Source organism: Sphaerodactylus townsendi, linkage group LG04, assembly GCF_021028975.2.
Source record: "Sphaerodactylus townsendi isolate TG3544 linkage group LG04, MPM_Stown_v2.3, whole genome shotgun sequence".
NCBI classification, from domain to species: domain Eukaryota; kingdom Metazoa; phylum Chordata; class Lepidosauria; order Squamata; family Sphaerodactylidae; genus Sphaerodactylus; species Sphaerodactylus townsendi.
Genome location: NC_059428.1, coordinates 147,469,461 through 147,489,545, shown reverse-complemented (window position 1 = coordinate 147,489,545; position 20,085 = coordinate 147,469,461). Strand labels below are relative to the sequence as shown.

Here is a 20,085-nt window from a genome sequence, read left to right as displayed (position 1 = left end):
AGCATTCTCTCCTGACGTTTCACCTGCATCTGTGGCTGGCATCTTCAGATGATCTGAGGAGAGAATGCTGCTAGAACGTGGCCATACAGCCCAGAAACCACACAGCACCCCAGTGATTCTGGCCACGAAAACCTTTGACAATATGTACTTCAGTTTGCCAAAAATTGTGTGCCTACGACATGGTATCAAGTGGCTTCTGACTTACAGCGGCTGTATGCATTAAACATCTGGTGGTTAACAGCCTTGTTCAGGTCTTACAAACTAGGGGCCGTGGCTTCTTTTATATACTCAATCCATCTTTTGATGAGTCTTTGTTTTTTCCTACTGCCTTCCACTTTTCCTAGCATTATTGTCATTTCCAATGAGTCTTGTCAAACAAAATGACACATAGCTTTAGCTTGTGATGCTTTTTACCAATGAAATCTCTTGCCACTCAAATATGAAGCATTCTTGAAAGTCCTCTTTTATAGCTGAATTTTACAACGGATACTTAAAAAACAAACGAGTTGCAATCCTCGCATTATTGCTATTGGTCCAAGAGAAAGCCATGTTCAAAAACCCTATGCCACGAAGAGCAAAGTACAATGCTGTCTTAAACCTGCTCTCCAGATCTTTAGCACTCTTGAGGTGAAAAGTGAATAGAATAGATTTGGACCTGAGCAGGAGCAGCCGTGTTTGAATCTTAACTCAGCTGTGGAGCTTGTGGGATAACCTAACTTAAGGGCCGCAATCAATCATCTTTGCAGGGCTCTTGTGAGAAAACGACGGGATAAACTCGTGTATGTTTCCCTGAGCTCTTTGCTGGAAGCGCAAAATGGAAATGCTAGAAAAATAAGTTTGCCTTTCATGAGAGGCAAGCAACCCCTTCTTGATATAAAAAGGGGTAGGTGGAAATGGGGAAACTTGGAAAACAATCCCTGGTGAGTCAGAGAATAAAACTGGTTTGGTCGCAAAGCTGCTCGGAAAGAGAGAATGGCATACGTGAGTGTAGGCCATAAACTCAGGTTTCGATAACTCTCGAGTCGGCTACATGCAGGGAAATGCAAAACAAATTCTAAACATTCACAGCTACTCTACAATGAGTGGCGTTTACAAAATACAAACACGTGATTTGGTGAAAAAAGAAATACACTGGAGACCTTCAAGTTCTCAAAGTCTTTCTGGTATTTCTCCCGCAGGGTTGACGCACTCCCTTCCAGGTGTTTGTGCTCCAGCTCATCTCTCATGACGTCCATCTGGGCTTCCAACTCTTGTATGCGTTCGCGCAAGCCGTGCATGGAGCTGAGCTCACCATCAGAGCCAGGTGGCCAGCCTTCGAGTTGACTCTCAGCAGGTGCTTCCAGCGGGCCAGCTTCGGGTGCATCTCCGGTCAACGCTTCCGGGTGCTGCTTTCGGTACTCGTCCAGAGATTCCTGCAAGCCCCGCAGATTCCTGCTGTAGAGATCTTGCAACGTCTGCAACTCTTCGTTGTGAATGATTTGCAGCTCTTTCATCTTGACCTGGAACTTGTCCTCCAAGATCTGGATCTGCTCCATGTGGTACCGCTCCAAATTCTGCTTGTCCCGCACAATGGCGTCCAATTGGTGGAGCCCCTTGGCCCTCTCCACCTTCAGAGTGTCCTCCGTTCTGTTCAACTGCTCAGCCATGGTCCGGATCTCCTCTTCATACATGCCTCGCAGCTCCAAAATCTTTCTGCTCTGCTGGAGTTCTTCTTCTTCCAGGATCTTCCGCTGGCTCTCCAGCTGGGCCACTTTAGCTTTGAGGTCCACGTTCTCCTTTTCAAGGACGCCGATCATCTTCGCGTACTCGTTCTGCTGCTTACGGAGCAAATCTTCATACTCTTCTCTGAGGACCGCCACAGCCCTGATGCGCTCCTGGCACAAAGTGTCCATGTTCTGCAGCGACTCTTTGTTCAGCTGTGCCTCCTTTTCATACTCCAACCTAGCTCTGTAGGCCCCGTAACACACTTGGGCCTGGATAATGGCATCCTGGACCAGGAGGGAAGAGTAGCGTTCGAGATCCCCCATGCACAACAAATAGGGAGGAGTACGCGAAATCTTTAGGAGCTTTTGGCAGTCTTTCAGGGCCTCGTTGGGGGACAGGGACAGTAAAGCAGCAGATATTTCTTCTAAGACATTTGCTCGATCTTTCAGCTGCTGAGAAAGCTCCTCCTGAACAGACGCCAACGCTTGACTGCTAACACCTTGCAAGCTGCGGTCTTCTGTGCTGGGCTCCTGAACACTCCCACCCCAAGAAGCTCGGATGCTTTCAGATGCACCCTCTTGAATTTCAAGGGCTTTGGAAATCTGGTCCATAACCCCATCAAACTGAGGAGTTTTATAGGCTTTAATGATTTCCTCCAACATACATTTGTGCTGTTGAAGGGCTGTTTTGGTGTTGTGGAGGTCCTCTTCAATGGCCTTCAGCCTCCGGTGGAAAGACTCCCGCATTTTCTGGGCAACGAAACTCAGCTCAGCTTGGACCAGCGCGCTGTCCCCAGCGGCGCAAGCGAGGCCTCGAGGGGATCCGGCACCATCCGCTTCCATCTTCTCTTCTTCTTTCTCCTCCTCACCGAGGTGCTTCCTTAACTCCTCAACTTGGCTCCAGAATTCATCCTCCAACACCAGCTTTTTTGATAAGATGCTGGCCAAAGCGACCGCTGTTTGGGAAATATTGGCAGGCTCTAGGAGAACGGCGTCCACTGTCCCATGAATATCCCGAAGGGCCCGGGCTATCTCAGACGTGGAGTCCCGCAAAGACTCTGCTATCCGGCCAATCAGGCAAGCTTCAAACGCCACCCTCTTGGAAAGCAACCGTAGTTGGTCTTGCTCAGACAATTCCATTCGCAGTTGCTGGGGGGCGGGTGTACCGTCTTCTAGCATACTGCCTTCCTGGGGTGGAAGATCAGGTAAAGACAGAGTCCCCTGTAAGGCCTGGATTGCATTAGATAATGTGATCTCTATGCTGGATAAGGTGTCCAAGAAGATCTCTCCTTCTCTCTCCTGGTCAGACCTGGGCAGAGTTCTCAGTTGTTCCCCACACTGCCTCAAGCACATCAAGGCTTGGCTGTTCCTCCCCTGGAACCCCCCCAGCTCACCGGCGTGCTCAGCCACCAGCCTCAGTTTGCCCTGTCTCTCGCTCTCCAGCTGTGAGACCAACAAACCGACTTGCGTCAAACTGTCCTGAAGCTGTTCCTTCAGCTGGGCTTCCGTGCTGGCCCACTGGTGGTGGAGCGTGAGGAGGGTATCTTGGTTGTGCCCTTGCTGGCTTTCCAGTTTCATCGTCACGTCTTTGAGCTTCTCCTCTGTGATGTAAAGTTTGGTCTCCAGGGAATGGATGATGGACAGGTATGTCTCCGAGTCGCCCGAGGCCGGGTAACAAGGAGCTGGTTCGGACGACATGCTGTCTTCAGAAAGTGAGCGGTCCTGACTGGTGTCTGAAGAAGTGCTGCTGGCCCACGTTTTCTCCGAGCTGTCTGCGTGGATGTATTTTTGGCACTGGATGCTGGAGAAACGGATCCGCTGCCGTTTGGCTCCTGGGGTTTCCGGGTCGAGTTTGGCCAGATCCTTCTGGCAAGGATCTTGAAGGTGAACAGGCTTCAACGGAGGCCTGTGTTGTTCTGATTTTAGGGTGGCCTGTTCACAAATCTGTCTGTGGCTGGAATTGTCATCCTCAGCGGGGATGCATTCTAAAATGGGGATTCCTCCCGGAGCCTGCAGATCTTGTGCCGCTCTGTCGTCATCAAGCTCCAGCGCAGTGCAGGAATTGACCGTTCCGTGCCCCGAATTTTTGTCAACGAATGCTTTCAATGGTTCTTGTTCGGGCTGCTGGTGCCCTTCCGCTCCCAGCGAAGATTCTCCCAAATCCCAATCCTTTCGGACAGTTTTTAGATGGATCTCCCGTATGGCTCTCAACTCTTCCTCCTTCTCCTCCACGACCTTCTGCAAGTTATGGAATTGGCTCGACGCCTCCTTGTAGGACCGCTCCAGTGTGCTGGAGTTGTTCTCCTCAGCCCGCAGTTTCTCCTGCAGCTTGGCAACCTCGTGGTTGGATTCGGCCACTTGGTTCATCAGCTCCTGGAACCTGCATTTGATCTGATCCCGCTCCTCCTCGAGGTCCTTGATGTGCTCGGCCAGCTTTTGGATGCTGTCTTCCTTCATCTCCAGCTGCTCCTCTAGCTGGTGGACAATCTCGCTGCCCTCGAACTTGGCTGTCAGTTTCTCCTTCTGCAGGAGCTCCATCTGCCGCTCGCTGTTCTGGAGCTGGTTCTCGTATTCGCCGGCTCGGTCTTCCACTTCCTTCAGGCTCTGGATCAAGGCCTGCTTCTCCCGCTCGCAGCTCTCCAGCAGGGCTTCGTAGTTCCGCTGCAGTTTCTCTTCCATGAGCACACGGGTCTGCTCGCTGGCGGTGAGTTGCCGGCTCACATCGGCAATCCTCTCCTGGAGACGCTGGACTTCTTTCTGGTAGTCCTTCTGCAGGGCCTGTTGAGTTTCCAGATCCCTCAGCTCCTGGGTCTTCTCCAGGAGGAGCGCTTCCGCGTTCTTGAGCTTCTGCTCGCTGGCCTTCAGCTGGGAGCTCAGGGCCGTCTCGCTGTGCTGCCATTCCTCCATCTGCTCCTGGGCTTTCTCCTGCTCGGCCTTCAGGTCACTCTTCAGCTTGGCCATCGTCTGCTCTCTGATGGACAGCTCTGCGGCAGCGTTGCCCAGCCGGGCTTGCAGGCTCTGAATCTCTGCTTCGTGGTGCCGGATGACGTCCTTGGCCTCCCCGTAGCTGCGCTTCAGGGCTTGGATCTGCTGGCTGATCAGCTCCTGGCGCTGGCACTGGACTTCTAGCTCGCTCTGGAGGTCTCGGTTGACCTTGTGAAGCCTCTGCCAGGCCTCCGACGGAGCCGTGGGTACCTCAGTCTTAAAAAAACCGATTAAAGAGCAGATTAGTAGCACACTCTCAGCTCCCGGTTCTGAGTGTCACACCTGTGGTCATGTTGGGACACAGGACAAGCCTCCTCCGACTGGTTTGGCCAGCACCCTTCTGACGGTTGGCAGGGTTTTCTTAAAAAGAAGTATTGTGATTTAATAAAAAGCCATTTTCAGAGAATATGGGAAATTCCTTTCCGGTTGGAGCAGACAACACAAACGATAAATCACTGAAAGAGCTCTAAACGTAAAAGATAAACTGAAAAACAAAGCGAAACACAAACACGGTGGAGAAGAAAATGTCAAGAACGAAAAGGACGAGGAGAACAAAGCTGGAAAATAAATCAAAATTATGGGTGGGAGGAGGGTGAGAGAAGTTGTTGTTGCAGGACATGTTTAAAAATAAACTCTTTTCTGGAATGGGTGGAAGACCTTACCTGTTTGGGTCGCTTGGGGTGGGGATTCAGAGTTAGCTGGGAAACGGCGGAGGGGAAACCAGCACATGCGTTCAAGCGGACCTTCGCTCTGCTGGGATTGTGTTTTCACTGCTGTTACCCACCTCCAGCCTCCAGGCTAGGATGGGCTGCAAAGTCTAAGTGAAGTGAAGCTGGATTGTGTGCACACATTTACACGTCTCAGCTGAAGTTTTGGCCAAACCAAAAACGCACAGCTTCAAACAAGAGACCGAGACAATGAAGAAACCCCATTGCTACCTTGCCCTTGTTGGCTGAGGTGATCTCCGATTCTCATTTCTCCCCCATTTTGGAACCAAACTTTTAACTCCCTGGGCTCACATGTTTAAAAAACTGCAAGTGAAGTTGATGCTTTTAGATCTGCCTGTAATGTGTGTCGTGTTTTTCAAGAAAAGGACAGGGGGCGAGGAGGGGGTATGATGAGAATGGAAGAGTCAGAACGAGAGATTGTGGCAGAGAAAGACTCAAAACCAAAAACCATGTTTTGCGTGCACAGAGGAGAAAACCAAAAGCTCAAAGAACCATGCGACAGACGGACAGAAATCGTGAGTCTTGGAGAACACACACACACACACGGAAAAGCGGAAGGGGCGATAGCATTAAGCTGAATAATCTGGCTTGGCTTGCGACGCTGCGTTTTCAGGACACCCCAAAGATGTGACACTCAGTTAATGTTAAGTCAGATTGCATGCTTCCACCCCCCCCCAAAAAAACCCCACCATGCAAAAAAGTATCCACACCCAAGAGTCATTAGTATCACAACTCCCGCCCCCTCAGACAGACACCTGTGCTCCAAAAAAAGAACCAGAAGAGACAGTTTTGGTGCCCTTGGGAGAGAGAGAGAAAAAACAGGAAGGAGGAAATTCTCATGCTGAACTTTGGTTAGTGTCCAACAGACTTCAGATGCCTGAGCCCGGATGCAAGAGCAGCGCAGGAAACGGAAACAGAAAAGGGACCCAAGTCCAGCAGGTAGACGATCGAGCCCAGCCTAGAAATGTGCAGCCTGCCGGTCAGAGTCTGGTGATGTTCCCACTGAGGAATTAGGGAGGGGATGGAGGGAGGCTAGCAGTTAAGAAGGACCCCCTATTTTGTGGAGGGAGGGCTGACAGAAATGTCCTTAAACAGCTGGAGGGACTTGCTTCCCATGAGGGGTCGTTTGCTCCCCCCCTACAACAATGATGAAGCAGCTTTAAAAACCAGCGAGAGAGACAACCGACATTTCTGGTTTTCACACACCAGTGCAAGTGGACGGGGCAAGGTCAGGCCTCTGCCAAGCACGTCTTACAACTGGCCCTTGGAGATTTGATTGGCTGTGCAGATTTTTAAAAAACGCCGCTTTGGGTAGCAGGTGCCTCCACAGCACAAAGCTCTGCACCGTATCGCTGATGGTAAAGTATGGCAGCCATTTTGCTTGCTCCATTTCCTGCAGCAGCCATTTTGTGGCACACAAAAAGGTTGAGGGACTCCGGTCTGGTGCACTTCGGTTTCTCTCTTTGCAGCGTTATTTGTAACGTTATTTGTCACCCAGCTGACGTGTGTGGGAGCGCACAAGCTAATCTGAATCCCCCAGATAAGCCTCCACAGCTCAAGCGGCAGAGCGGGGAATCAAACCCGGTTCCTCCAGATTAGAGTGCACCTGCTCTCGACCGCTACGCCCCTGCTGCTCCCAGTTTGTATGCATTTCATTTATGCTGTACAGCAGCCTTGAACTCTGTAAGGAACAAAGGCTGCCAAGACACATTTTATTATAATAAATAAATGAATAAATAAATAAACCCCCACCCAATCCCTTTTCAGCAAAAGACTCCAAGATCTCTAGAATTCTGAAAGTGGAAAGAGGACTCTGCAATACCTCCTGCAGAATCGGAAACCTTATTTTGCTGAAAAGGAGCCAGAAGAAAACCTCTTTTCTGGGAGCTCAGGAGAATTGTCCGGGAGGAGCAGAAACGGGATCCACGTTCCTCCCAGGCGGCAGAAGGGACAGGGAAGTCAATCTTTGCCCTCCACCCTGTGGTTACCATTATGCGTCACGTGACAGTACCCACCACTGAACTGGAGAGACCGAACAGCCTGGAAGAGGCCACTGTTCCCACAAAGTCCGTCTCTGCCACCATGTGATGTGCCTCTTTGATGCTTGTCTTACCCATCCGGAGGAAGGGATTTGGAAGGAAGTGCCACTGCAGATCAATGCTCAGAAGACAGCCGATTTGTCAAGTTGTCTAGGTGCCCAGCGGGATGTGGGAGAAGAGGGCAAAACAAAACCCTGGCCTTCTCTCCCTCCCCCCCCACTCCCTCATTTTGGGTGTCTTCACAAGCACCTGGGACCAAAGTCTTCCGCGGCTCCGCTTGTCTCCTACCTGCAAGACGTAGCCTTCCCTGGCACTCTGTTCGCGGCCCAACGCCACCTTCAGCTGGTCTTGCAAAAGCCGGTTTTGCTCCAGGAGTTCAGAAGCCGCCTTTTGGCTCTCCTCCAGCTGCCAAACCGAGACAAACGACAGGAGGTGAAGGGGGAGATTAAAAACCATAAACGATAAAAAGATATGTACTGTCAAAGGCCTTCACGACTTCAATCGACTGGCTTTTGTGGATTTTCTGGGCTGTGGTCTGGTAGTTTTTGCTCCTGACATTTTGTCTACGTCTTCAGTGGCCGGCACAGTGGGGAGAGGAACGCATCCACGCTGTGCCACGGACACACATCTTGCCACGACATGCCTCTGAAGGTGCCAGCCAAAGAGGCGGGTGAAACGTTAGGAGCAAAAACTTCTAGGTATTGCCCACACAACTCAGAAAACCCACAACAGATAGCGTGGAGATGCCCATGGGTGCCATGAGGCTCACTGACACCTTTCGGTGCCCACCGTGTGTCTTGAGAAAGTGGGCAGAGACCAGGGGGGGATTTTGCCCAGCAAGGTTTTCAATCGGCCGTGTATATTTTGAAAAACGTTACATCGCCAGTAGCTATCAAAGGCTCTTTCACAGAATGACTGAAGTCAGTGGCAGCGGCCATTTTGCAGCCAGCTCCACCTCCTGCAGAGACCATTTTGGAGTCGTTCCCACTGCTTGGATCGGAATTCAAACGCTACCCACAGGCTGAAAAAGCTTGGGGACCCCTGCCCCAGAGAAACCCCAGCCACCCACCGTCCCCAGTTCAACCGCAGCCTCTGTCGTTTTCTCCCCCACATTACCTCCTTCTCCAGAAGTGCCGTGAGATGCTGCTTGTGCAGAATCTCATCCCCGTCATCAGGGTGCGAAAGCTGCAATGGGGCGATGGGGACTTGCTTCTCCTCGCGCAGTGGGGTGGTCTCCACCTGGTGCCAGCGCTGCTCAATCTCCACGTGGACATTCTGCGGCTTGACCTCTGAAGTGATGGGCAAGCCGGGGACTCTGTCCACCTCCATCCTGCCAAAGTCCTCCGGGCTCCCCCCGTCAGGCGTGTCCAGGCTCTCGAAACGCTTCCGCCGCTCCTCCCTCCGCCGCGCGCGCTCTCTTTCCAGCTCCCCGGGGTCCGCGTCGGAGGGGCTGAGCTCTCCGGGGAAAGGAACGGGCCCCCCACCTTTGGGCTGCTCCACTCCACTCCCCCGCTCTTGGGCCAAGGCCTGTTGGATGGGGCGGAACTCAGCCCAGTCGAACGTCTTGGAGCGGCCCTCCCGCCTGCGCTCCCGGGCGCGGCTGCGCTTGTGCTCGGGGTCGATTTCGGCCGGCTCGGAGTCTTGCTTCTCGCTCGGCTTGGGGCAGGCTTCGAATGACGAGCTGGTTTTGCTTTTCTCCTCCGGCAAGGAGCTAGGAAGAGAACAGGTGAGCAGAGGAAGTTAATTGGGAGCCTGACTTGGAATCTACCAATTTCCATCTCAGTTTTGCCCAGTGAGGGCACGTTGCGGGCCAGAAGCAGCAGGGAAGAGAACTGGAGAAACTTAGCTCACTTGCATTCCAATTTGATGCTGAGACCACCTTCTCTATACTGTCTTGGTGGGTGGGAAGCATCACAACTGCTGCCCCCTTGGTCTTGCGATACTAACTTAGAACAGGGCTTTCTCAGTAGCGGCTCCCTGGTTGTGAACCCCTAAAGCTTAGCCTTACTGGCTTTTAAGCATCAAGTGAAGCCCAATTTTCTTTGTCTAGACTTTTAAATAAACGTTTTTATCCATTTTGGGCATTTTAACCATCTCTCTACAGCCTGCCTGCCATGCTCAAAACATCACTGATTTTTCTGATTGTTTCACTGAAGGAATTTTTAAAAAAAATCATTTGTTCTTTTCAAAGTTATGATATTTTACCAGTGCTAACCACCTTAGCAGGATTTCTTGGGAGAGTCTGGCTAGCAACACTCCTGATGGGGAAGAGGAAGCAGCAGCAAACTAACGCCTTTCAGAAGTCATTTCCAATCTGTTCTACTGAACAAGTTTCCCAAAACTGACCTAGAATCCTAGAATCATAGAGTTGGAAGAGACCCCGAGGGCCATCCAGTCCAACCTCCTACAATGCAGGAACACACAGTCAAAGCACTCCTGACAGATGGCCATCCAGCCTCTCTTGAAAAACCTCCGAAGAAGGAGACTCCACCACCCTCCGAGGTAGTGCATTCCACTGTTGAACAGCCCTGACAGTCAGAGAGTTCTTCCTGTTGTTTAGGTGGAATCTCTTTTCCTGTACCTTGAACCCTTTACTCCTGGTCGTTGTCTCTGGAGCAGCAGAAAACAAGCTTGCTCCCTCACCAACATGATGTCCCTTCAAATACCTAAACATGGCTATCAAGTCACCTCTTAACCTTCTCTTCACCACACTAAACATACCCAGCTCCCTAAGGCCCTTTCCCCACTTACCGTTGTCAAATTCCTGGCGCGCCCTGGCTTCCCCACGACCCGGCGGAGCGCGTGGTCATCAAAAGGCACCATTTGAAAAGGCGCCAGGAATTACGCGCGCTGAGGGGGCACGAGAGGCAGTGTCGGGGCGGCTGCATTCTCGCCGCCCCTGAAGTGGGGAGTGCAGCTGGACCCCGCGCTACTTTAGGAGAGTAGCGCGGGGCTTAAGGTAAGTGGGGAAAGGGCCTCAGTCTCTCCTTGTAGGGCCTGGATTCCAGACCTTTGACCATGTTGGTTGCCCTCCTCTGGACCCGTTCCAGCTTGTCAATATCCTTCTTGAATCACGGTGTCCAGAACCGGACACAGGATTCTAGGTGACCTCTTATCAATAAGCAGAAGATTGATTTCAGGAGTTTGCACAACCAGAATCCTTGAAAGGTTTTTGGATGTTCTGCAGGTAAAAAAAAACACCTTGACAACCCCCCCCCCCCCAGCCATCCAGGTTTGGACTGATCCTGTCAACGGATTTTGCCATAATATCTGTGCATCCCAAATGCTATTTTTTAAAAAAAAAATTCAGAAAGGATTACCCCCATTGTGGGAACGTTAGCTTCCCTGCAAGAAAAAAAAAAGCCCCATTATGCCAGAAGCAGGTCCAAAGGTGGATTTATTCTTCTGTCATCTTTTCACTTGGCCTACATGTTTCCCCCTCTCGGCCTCTTTTATCTTTTCCCAACCTGGCTGCTTCCTTCTGCAGAAGTCAGAGGCTCCAGCCTCTGTTGGGCACCGGCTGGCTGTCGAAATTTTGGAACGGAGAACCGGGCAAAGTAGACAAAGGAAATGGCAGGACTGAGAGACCTGACGTCTCAAAAGGTTTCTGTTGTAGAGATTTTCCAGGAGACTTCTCCAATCTATTTCCCTGTGTTGGGAATGCAGGGCCCCTCCCCACTTCGACAACAAAACGGGAAGGGACAATCGAGTTTACACAGTTTACAGTCCGCAGCTGTAACTGACTGTTGTGATGACTGAAAGCAACGACACAGTGTAGTAACGTCCTGTCCAAAGTCATTCAGGATTTTCTCCATGCAAAGGAGAAAGGGGTGTGTGTGTGTTTAGGTGTCCACGCACACTGTGAAATCATGCAGGGTCTTCTAAACGGGCATCTTTTTATGGTGCCCGCAGCTCCTACATGCACGTATGGAAGCTGTCCTGTCCTCCTGCCTTGTGGGAAAGTCCTGAACCCGTACCCGAGTCCCTGTGGACCAAAATCATGCTGAAAACTGAAAATGGAAAACAAGGGAAACTCCCAAACATCTGGATATTTACGGTCAATGGAACCAGACCAAAGTCAGCCTTCTTTCGAAGAGTGACACGCTGATGTAGCCAATGCCACACAACACCCCATCTCCAAGTGACCGAAGCTACCATCAACAATCAGAGCCGTAGAAAATATAGTCCTGCCCCCACCTGCTAGCGGCTCTAAACTTCCGTGACAAAAAGGTGGTTTGGCCCAATTCAGGCTCATTCTGCACATGCAGAATAATGCACTTTCAAACTGCTTTCAGTGCTCTTTGAAACTGTGCAGAATAGCAAAATCCACTTGCAAACAATTGTGAAAGTGGTTTGAAAATGCATTATTTTGCGTGTGCGGAAGGGGCCGTAGATGATTTTAAAGTGATTCATTTTGTCAAGATGCACCAATGTAGAATGGAAATGAAGGGATCATTCTAGTGCAGGGGTCTGCAACCTGCGGCTCTCCAGATGTTCATGGACTACAAATCCCATCAGCCCCTGCCAGCATGGCAATTGGGGCTGATGGGATTTGTAGTCCATGAAGAATCTGGAGAGCCGCAGGTTGCAGTTCCCTGTTCTAGGGTGGCATACAAATTCAATAAATAAATAAATAAATAGTATAAACCCCCCAAGTGCACACATCTCCGAGATGCGTGGTAAGGAAACCGTCTTGTTCGAAAAGTCCCCTGCCAGGTTGCAATCCGTCAACATGTCAGGTCCACGCCAGGAGACAGAACACTTAAGACGCTACCACTACAAGACAGGCATCAGCACTGGGCCCAATATAAGCGGACGCTTGTCCCCGAAGAAGTTGCAGAGACTCCAAAGGGCCAAAGCAGACGCCGGGACAGCAAGCAAGTGCAGGATAGAGGCAGCAAACAGGCAAAAGTAAACGAGTTCCAGCGAGAGCCTCAACAGGAGCCGCCAGACAAGGCCTCGAAACAGAAGCAGACACATGCCGACTTTTAGCATGCAGGTTTGCAAACTGGACCGAAAACAAACGAGAAAAGCCAGAACCTCGTTCGGGCTCATACAGAGAACAGAGAGCCATCCAGCCCGGGGAACAGAACCTGACAGAAATGCGCAGTTTGTCACCTTGCAGCAGCTAGACGGCCTTTTGCAAACAAGAACACATCAAAGCTAGCCAGAGGTTCTGCCGTGAAGTTCCTGCAGAGTGGGAAATGGGCAGAGAGAATCCTTCGAGCTCTGTTAGTTTCACCTGACCTCTGTTTGCAGAGAAATAGAACACTTTTACTGGAATCTACAGAAGAAACTGAAAGGATGAGATTACTGAAGTGGGGGAAAATGTACCCTGGATGACAACACCTTCTGCAGGAGCCAGTGGAAGAATTTGGATTTATATCCCCCCCGCTTTCTCTCCTATAAGGAGACTCAGAGGGGCTTACAATCTCCTTTCTCCCCCCCCCCCCCACATACACACAACAAACACCCTGTGAGGTGGGTGGGGCTTGGAGTAGCCCAAGGTCATCCAGCTGGCGTGTGTTGGAGTGCACAAGTTTAACTGGTTCACCAGATAAACCTCCACAGTTCGAGTGGCAGAGTGGGGAATCAAACCCGGTTCCTCCAGATTAGAGTGCACCTGATCTTAACCACTACACCACGCTGGCTTTAAGAGACTATAGTAAATACCACAAAGATGATTATACTGGTAAAAGGGAAACTACGGAGATCCTTGCGAGACCATCTTTTCAAGCTCCTTGCCTATCATATACTACCTGGATGCGTCAAGTAAGATGCCTGCTAAGAAATAAGTAAATGGACAAAAGGTTTGATCCAGTGGTGCAGCCTGAATGTCTTGAGCCACTTAATGGACCGCAGAAATCACCGCACAGTTTCTGAGGGCCACCAAACCTAACCACCAAAACCACCAAACTGTTTTCTTTTGCCTGGCTTACAATTAACGTACACTGTGGATGCAGTAGGCAGTTAGAAGGTACTCTCTGGTTTATATATTTGACTATATGAAGAATCTTCAAGAGGGCTGCAACTGATCAATTAAGTATTATACGGATTTTAGCAGATTTAATTTTTAGTATGCAGAATACAGGCTTCAGCTTCTTCACGTGTTGCAGATGGTCAAGGCCTATGGCTGAGTGCAGCAGAATTCATTGATTGCTTTTAAAGAGAATCCCGTGGGAAGATATCAAGCGGGTTTAGCTATTTTAGTTAAAACTGAGCTGAAAATTCAGCTAGCCATGTTTCCTGCCTGTGCTAAATTGGATTCCTTTTAAATTTATAATAATTAATGTATATCTTTCACCCAGTAAGGATGCGGAGACTGTTATCCACATAGGGTCTCAGTTAGTGGTGGGAGAGAGCAGAAAAGACAGTCGTATAAATCTTGTAACTGTATGATCCTGTACACTTTATACCCCCCCTTTCTTTCCTGTAAGGAGACTCAAAGGGGCTTACAAACTCCTTTTCCTTCCCCCTCCCCACAACAAAGAGAATTCTGAGAGAACTGTGACTTGCCCAAGGTCACCCAGCTGGCGTGTGTTGGAGTGCACAAGCTAATCTGGTTCACCAGAATAAACTTCCACAGCTCAAGTGGCAGAGCAGGGAATCAAACCCGGTTCTCCAAAGTAGAGTGCACCTGCTCTTAACCACTACACCATCCTGGTTCTCAAGAAGCGCCATTCTTTGGCCTGGAAGATTCCACCCCACAGCCACAGAATCTTCCTGAACTTTCAACTGCCGCCTCCGCAAAACACACACACACACCTCCCCATAAACCGGGAGTGGCTTTTTATGGGACGTGGTTTCGACGTGGGAACGTTCCATTACAATCACGAAGCCTAATTGCGGGGAAACGATTCACAAGCCTCCAAAGCAAATACAGAGATGGTGCCATAAAGTGTCCAGCAACCTCTCACGGAGATAGCTGCTCACAAGTCACATTTGAAAAACGCCACATCGCTCTCAGGAAACAGAAAGCATTCCCCAGCCCTGGTCTGGCGGATCTTGTGCCTAACGTTTCGCCTGCATCTGTGGCTGGCATCTTCAGAGGTGCCAGGAATGGAACGGATCAGTTGGCACACTAAGCTCGGACCTTCTAAATATTACAATACACTCTAAATTTAACATCCACTTTTTTGTGTGTGAATAATTCAGTTATATTTACAATGTATCCCATACACCCATTTTACACATCTATGCGTTATAATTCACAGAATACGTAAATCACACAAGCATCAATAATCCGTAACTTATGCTCTATGAAGTGCATATGAATTTTTGATGAATATGGTAGAACAAACTGGAATTTTTTTCCATGAATTTGGGTCCCAATTATTCCATTTTCAGCCCTGGCACTTTATATTGATAAGATATGTATTTGCACTTAATAGAGCATAAGTTACGGATTATTGATGCTTGTGTGATTTACGTATTCTGTGATCATTATAACGTATAGATGTGTAAAATGGGTTTATAGGATACATTGTAAATATGATTGAATTATTCACACACACAAAAGTGGATGTTAAATTTAGAGTGTATTGTAATATTTAGAAGGTCCGAGCTTAGTGTGCCAACTGAGCCATTCCATTCCTGATTTCTCATTGGCACGCTAGTGCAATTTCTGGTTCGTTACCTTCAGAGGTATATCAGAGAGAGAAGTCTGTAACAGAGAGAAGTCTGTGATACACCTCTGAAGATGCTGGCCACATAGAAACAAGGTCTACCAGACCACAGCCACACAGCCTGGAAAACCCACAACCACCAGTCAAGAGCTGCTGTTCCTTTTCATCAACACGCCCCCCCCCTACAGTTGTTGTTTCTTTTTTAAGCAGAAAAGCAGGACTTTCCGACCCCTCCAAAGTGCAGAAAAAGAGTGGGAGGGGGGGGGCATGCAGTGAATCACAAGATATACAAACCACAAAACGTTAATACAGGAGAGAACACAGTTTTCCAACCTGGGCTTCAGCACGGATAGTTTCAAAGAGAAGCTTTTCCTGGGAACGCATGGAAATTAAACAGACGGAGGGATGAGGAGAGAGAAGAGGATCCAGAAGCACACAAAATGGGCCGGGGGTGGGGGAAGCCGTAGGCACCTCTGGTTTTTCTGCAATAGGCGCTTCCGGTTTTTCGCAGGCTGCTTTTTCGAATCCCCGACTGTCAAAGCAAAAGGGCTGTCCCCAGAAGCAGCCGCCGGGAAGAAGCAAACAGGGTCAGAAAAGAAGCGAACAAGACCTCCTTCCCCAAGTAGGGAATGAATGAATGAATTCCCCAAGGGGGAATGAATCAAATGTTTCTCTGGGTTGCCATTACTGTGTTAGCTTGGGAGAAGGGAACATCAGCTATGCACAGAAGTACGATAGAAACCTTGGGTTTTGTGCCTGTTCATCTGGTCTCGCGGTTCCTGCTAATTGTATTCTCCGAAGACCGTTTTAACCTGCTCCCTTCAGCAGAGCAAAGAGGCAGATATAGGGGACTCCCATGCAGAGGCATATCTAGGGAAAATGGAGCCCCGGGGAATCTGAGTTTTCTGCCCCCCCGATCTACCGCCTGCAGCCAGCCAGATGCCCAGGCCCACAGTCCGGAGCCAACGACAACGCCCAGGTCTACCATCCAGAGACGGCATCTAGGTCTACCACCTGGAATGGACACCTAGGTCTACTGCCCGGAGCCGGTGAGCGCAACCTAACCCCAGCGTTATTGGACGCCATGCACCCCACGTTATTGGACGCCATGCACCCGGGGACATGTGATATCCCATGTCCCTCTGACAGATACGCCTTTGCTCCCATGCGAGCAAAGGTGACATCCCCATGGAGTGCAAGGTGTTGAATCTGCTACCTGTTTTCTGTTTTCCTTTAAGACATATGCTGCGTTGCAGCAAATATGTTAGCTCAGATTGTGACTATCTTTCCGATCCACTCGGCAGACAGCCACCTGATAAAACTCTTTTTAGGGCTGGGCAAGCAGACTGGCAAAATAATTCCATGGGTATGAAGACATGGGACCAAAATCCTGAAACTATTTAATTCTGTCCATTGCCTTACTGATATTTTAGTTAGCTTTTCAGATGAATTAAGTGTATTCTTTTATCACGCCAACTTCTCATTTGGAATGGTGGTTATTTGCATATCGTAGGTGACTGAATGCTTGTATTAGGCCCAGCCTGAGTAAGTCCAACAAGCCTTTGTGTTTCATGGACTATTTTATCCAGGAACAGCCTGAGAATAAGCTCAGAGAAATCAGGGAACTGGATACAGCTCGTGCCTGTAAAGGGAGCTCAATATGCAAGACAGGTAGCTGATTTTTAAGGGTTAATTTCAACATGGCACCTTTCCTTGGGGGAAAAATGCCCAAGGGGGAATGAATCAGGAACTGGAAGGAAAGGAAACCTAACAGCTTTTATTTGGACTTATTACAATTTTAATTTAGCTTCCCCTAATATAATTTTTAGGTGTCTCCCTCCTCTTTTTCGGCTTCCGTATATCGTTCCAGTCTAACAATTTCAGGCAAGGATCCTCTTTCAAAACTTCTGTCCACTGCTGGCAGGTTTCTTTCAAAACTTTTGCATTACAATGAAGTTGAAAGGTTTTGCAGTATTTGTTGAACTGGTCTTTTTTTTGTTAACCGCCCTGTTTTTGAACCAACAGTCACATGTCTCTGGTGAAAACAAAAACTAGCCCAAGTTAGCTTCCGAGGAGAGGGGAAAGGAATGAGATGTAGTTTGGAAATGAACCGGCTCAGAAAAGAGGCATGGACAGCATTCCTCATCTCTTACCTGGTCACGTCTGGAGCGGTTGTGGGACGCACGTGCTTCATAATCGTCTGGATCCAGTTCCGGCGAATCCCAGAAGTCATGGCGGAGAGGGTGAACTCTCCTTCTTTTGTCTGCGTGAACGGAGAAGAAGAACATCAGGGGCAGAGAGGATGCTGGTCTCACTGGCCACTCCAAAGGGGAACGGGCTTTATTATTTTCAATATATTTGACAGGTATCGCTGAGTGCATTTTCAGAAGAGTTTGTAGAGAACATGGTATCTCCTTCCCAGAATGCATTTAAAGATTTAAAGGTCCTCAAAGGGATTCATCAACATAAATCCATTCTAAGAATCTTTCGAACTCTGAAAAGCACTTTCGGTTCCTCTGATTTTTTTCCCCTTTTTGCCATCAAATCACAGCCGATTTATGGCGTTTTCAAGACAAGAGTTGTTCAGAGGTGGCTTGCCATTGCTTGCCTCGTGCCCCTGGTATTCCTTCAAGGTCTCCCATCCAAATAACTAGCCAGGATCTGGGCTGAGAGTATGTGACTAGCCCAAGATCATCCAGCAAGTTTCCACGGCAAGCGTTGGGATTTGAACCCAAGTTTCCCAGGTCCTAGTCTCACACTTTAACCTATGCACATTGTGCCTCACGGCTTCTGGTTTCATTCTCTCTCACTAATCTTTCCTGGAATATTTTTTTCAACATTACTCCACTTGTGCCCTATACTTGGGTGTCCTTTGTGTATGGCTCCACCTTCCACAGTGGCCATTTTGTGGTGATGCTCACCACCCTGTGTTGGAAGTTGGAACACCAAAGTTGCCCCCAGGCTGAAAAAGATTGGGGACCCCCCGATATAAAGAGACAGGGCCTGGCAGGTTTGCCAAGAGGCGATTGCTATTTCCACCCCATTAGCTACCACCTCCATCCTGAGTACATTGCCCATTCTGTCCTCCAAGGTTCTCTTACATGGATCTGGAAGCCATAGTTCCTCTGGACTGGATATTCCGTCACATCGAAGCACGTGGACAAGTCAATCTCTCCATCAAGATCAGCCGCCTGCAGGGGGATACCACATGGGGGGGAAATGTGTAAGAAAAGCCAGAAATGCTCCACCAACATCCTCTGGTCTTTGGCAAGCTGCCCGAGAGAGTATGAAGAAGAATCAGGATTCTCAAGGATCTGCCAGCAGGATTCCCATGTCTGAGACAAACAGAACCAGAACCAGGGTGTTGAGGGTTTTCCGGGTTGTATGGCTGCGTTACAGTAGCATTCTCTCCAGACATTTCGCCTACATCTGTTGCTGGCATCCTCTGAGGATCCTCTGAAGATGCCAGCCACAGGTGCAGGCGCAACGTCAGGAGAGAATGCTACTGGAACACGGCCATACAACCCGGAAAACCCACAACGCCCTAGTAATTCTGGCCGTGAAAGCCTTAGACAATACATAGAACCAGAACCGCAAGCATCGGCTATCACCTACCTCCTCCGCCACTGAGTCCCGATAATATCTGAGGCTTTGATCCGTCAACACAAACCAGTGTTTCTTCCACTGCGAAAACAAACAAAATAGGCCAATTTGTGAACAGGCGTCTTCTGAAATATGGGTTACCTGCATTGTTGGGAGGAGGGAGCCAGCTGCCCACCATCAGAGACATATAGGTGGGAATAGTGCCCGGAGACAACTCCTTCTCCGAGCGCCCCACCCCTGTGCGCCCTGCGCTCAGGGATGGGGCTCGGGGCGTGGCCCTGCCCAGTGGTTGGATTCAAATAATTTAACAGCCAGTTCAGGTGGTGGGATTTCAGGTGAGATTTACCTGCCCGTCTTTGTACTGCTTGGTCAACCATCCTTTTTTGAAGTTCAGTAAGTCGGGCTGCAAAGGAAAAAAAACAAAAAGATCTTTTTACTCCTTGACGGAACCCAGACAGGGAGAAACCTTTCCAACAAGGCCCAGCATATTCACGTGTTTTGAACATTGTGCTTCCTCCACGTGGACATTTGGAGGGTCTCTACTCTTCCCTTCTATTCCTCACAACAACCCTGCAAGGTGGGGTTGGCTGAGAGAGTGGCTGGCCCCCAAGGTCATTCAGAAAAAAAAAATGGGCCCAGTGAGAAGTGGAATCCAAATCTTTACTCCCAATTGCCAACTACATCAAAGGTCCCCAACATGGAGCCCATGGGCACCATGGTGCCAGCCGAGACTATAAAGTAGGCAGGCCCAGTGTAAGGAACCAGTAAAGTCCAGGCCAAAAGTAACTTTTCAAGTTCTTTATTGAGCTGGCATTCTTAGTCGATCACAAGCAATGCGGGAACTGACCTCCCAATGTTCGAACAGCCTCTTTTACGGGCTCCCCACCAGTTCCCGCCAAAGTTAGATAAACACCTGTAGTTCCCATCCGAAAACCACTTTGAAACAGTTTCACACAGACAGGCAAAAGAAACAGGAGATACAGATACTAGAAACTACAGATACTAGAAACACTCCCCAATCTGCATGTCCCGCCAACCTTGTCAGACGAAAACCTTCCAAGGCTAAGCAGTAACTTTACACCCAGGTGGGACTTTTGCCCAGCAAGGCTTCTGATTGGCCTTTGGAAATTTGATGGGTGCTGAGGATTTTTAATAAGGTGGCTTTGGCAGTAGCTGCCGTCAGAGCACACGGATCTATATGGTATGACTGAAGGTAAGCTATGGCCGGCAGCGGGCCACACAAGCAGAGGCTGGGAGGGAAGGGGCAGCCAAATGTGCCCCCCCATGTGACTGAGGCGAGTGGCACCTGGGTCGTGAGACCTTCCCACCCCCTCAAGATACACCCCTGGTGGCAGCTATTTTATATCAGGCTCCGCCTCCAGTGGGAGCCATTTTGTAGGAG

General features: G+C 49.5%; 1 protein-coding gene across 1 annotated transcript in view; it reads right to left on the bottom strand.

Moving 5' to 3' along the window:
• LOC125431906 (myosin phosphatase Rho interacting protein) overlaps positions 1–20,085 on the bottom strand; it is an 82,944-nt gene that overhangs the window by 11,905 nt on the left and 50,954 nt on the right. The window contains exons 9-15 of the mRNA XM_048495098.1: positions 19,030–19,086; positions 18,696–18,764; positions 18,182–18,271; positions 17,234–17,343; positions 8,572–9,166; positions 7,744–7,860; positions 1,140–4,904 (exon numbers count right to left, since the gene is read on the bottom strand). Of these exons, the coding sequence (XP_048351055.1) occupies positions 1,140–4,904; positions 7,744–7,860; positions 8,572–9,166; positions 17,234–17,343; positions 18,182–18,271; positions 18,696–18,764; positions 19,030–19,086 (4,803 nt within the window). The remainder of the gene's footprint in view (positions 1–1,139; positions 4,905–7,743; positions 7,861–8,571; positions 9,167–17,233; positions 17,344–18,181; positions 18,272–18,695; positions 18,765–19,029; positions 19,087–20,085) is intronic.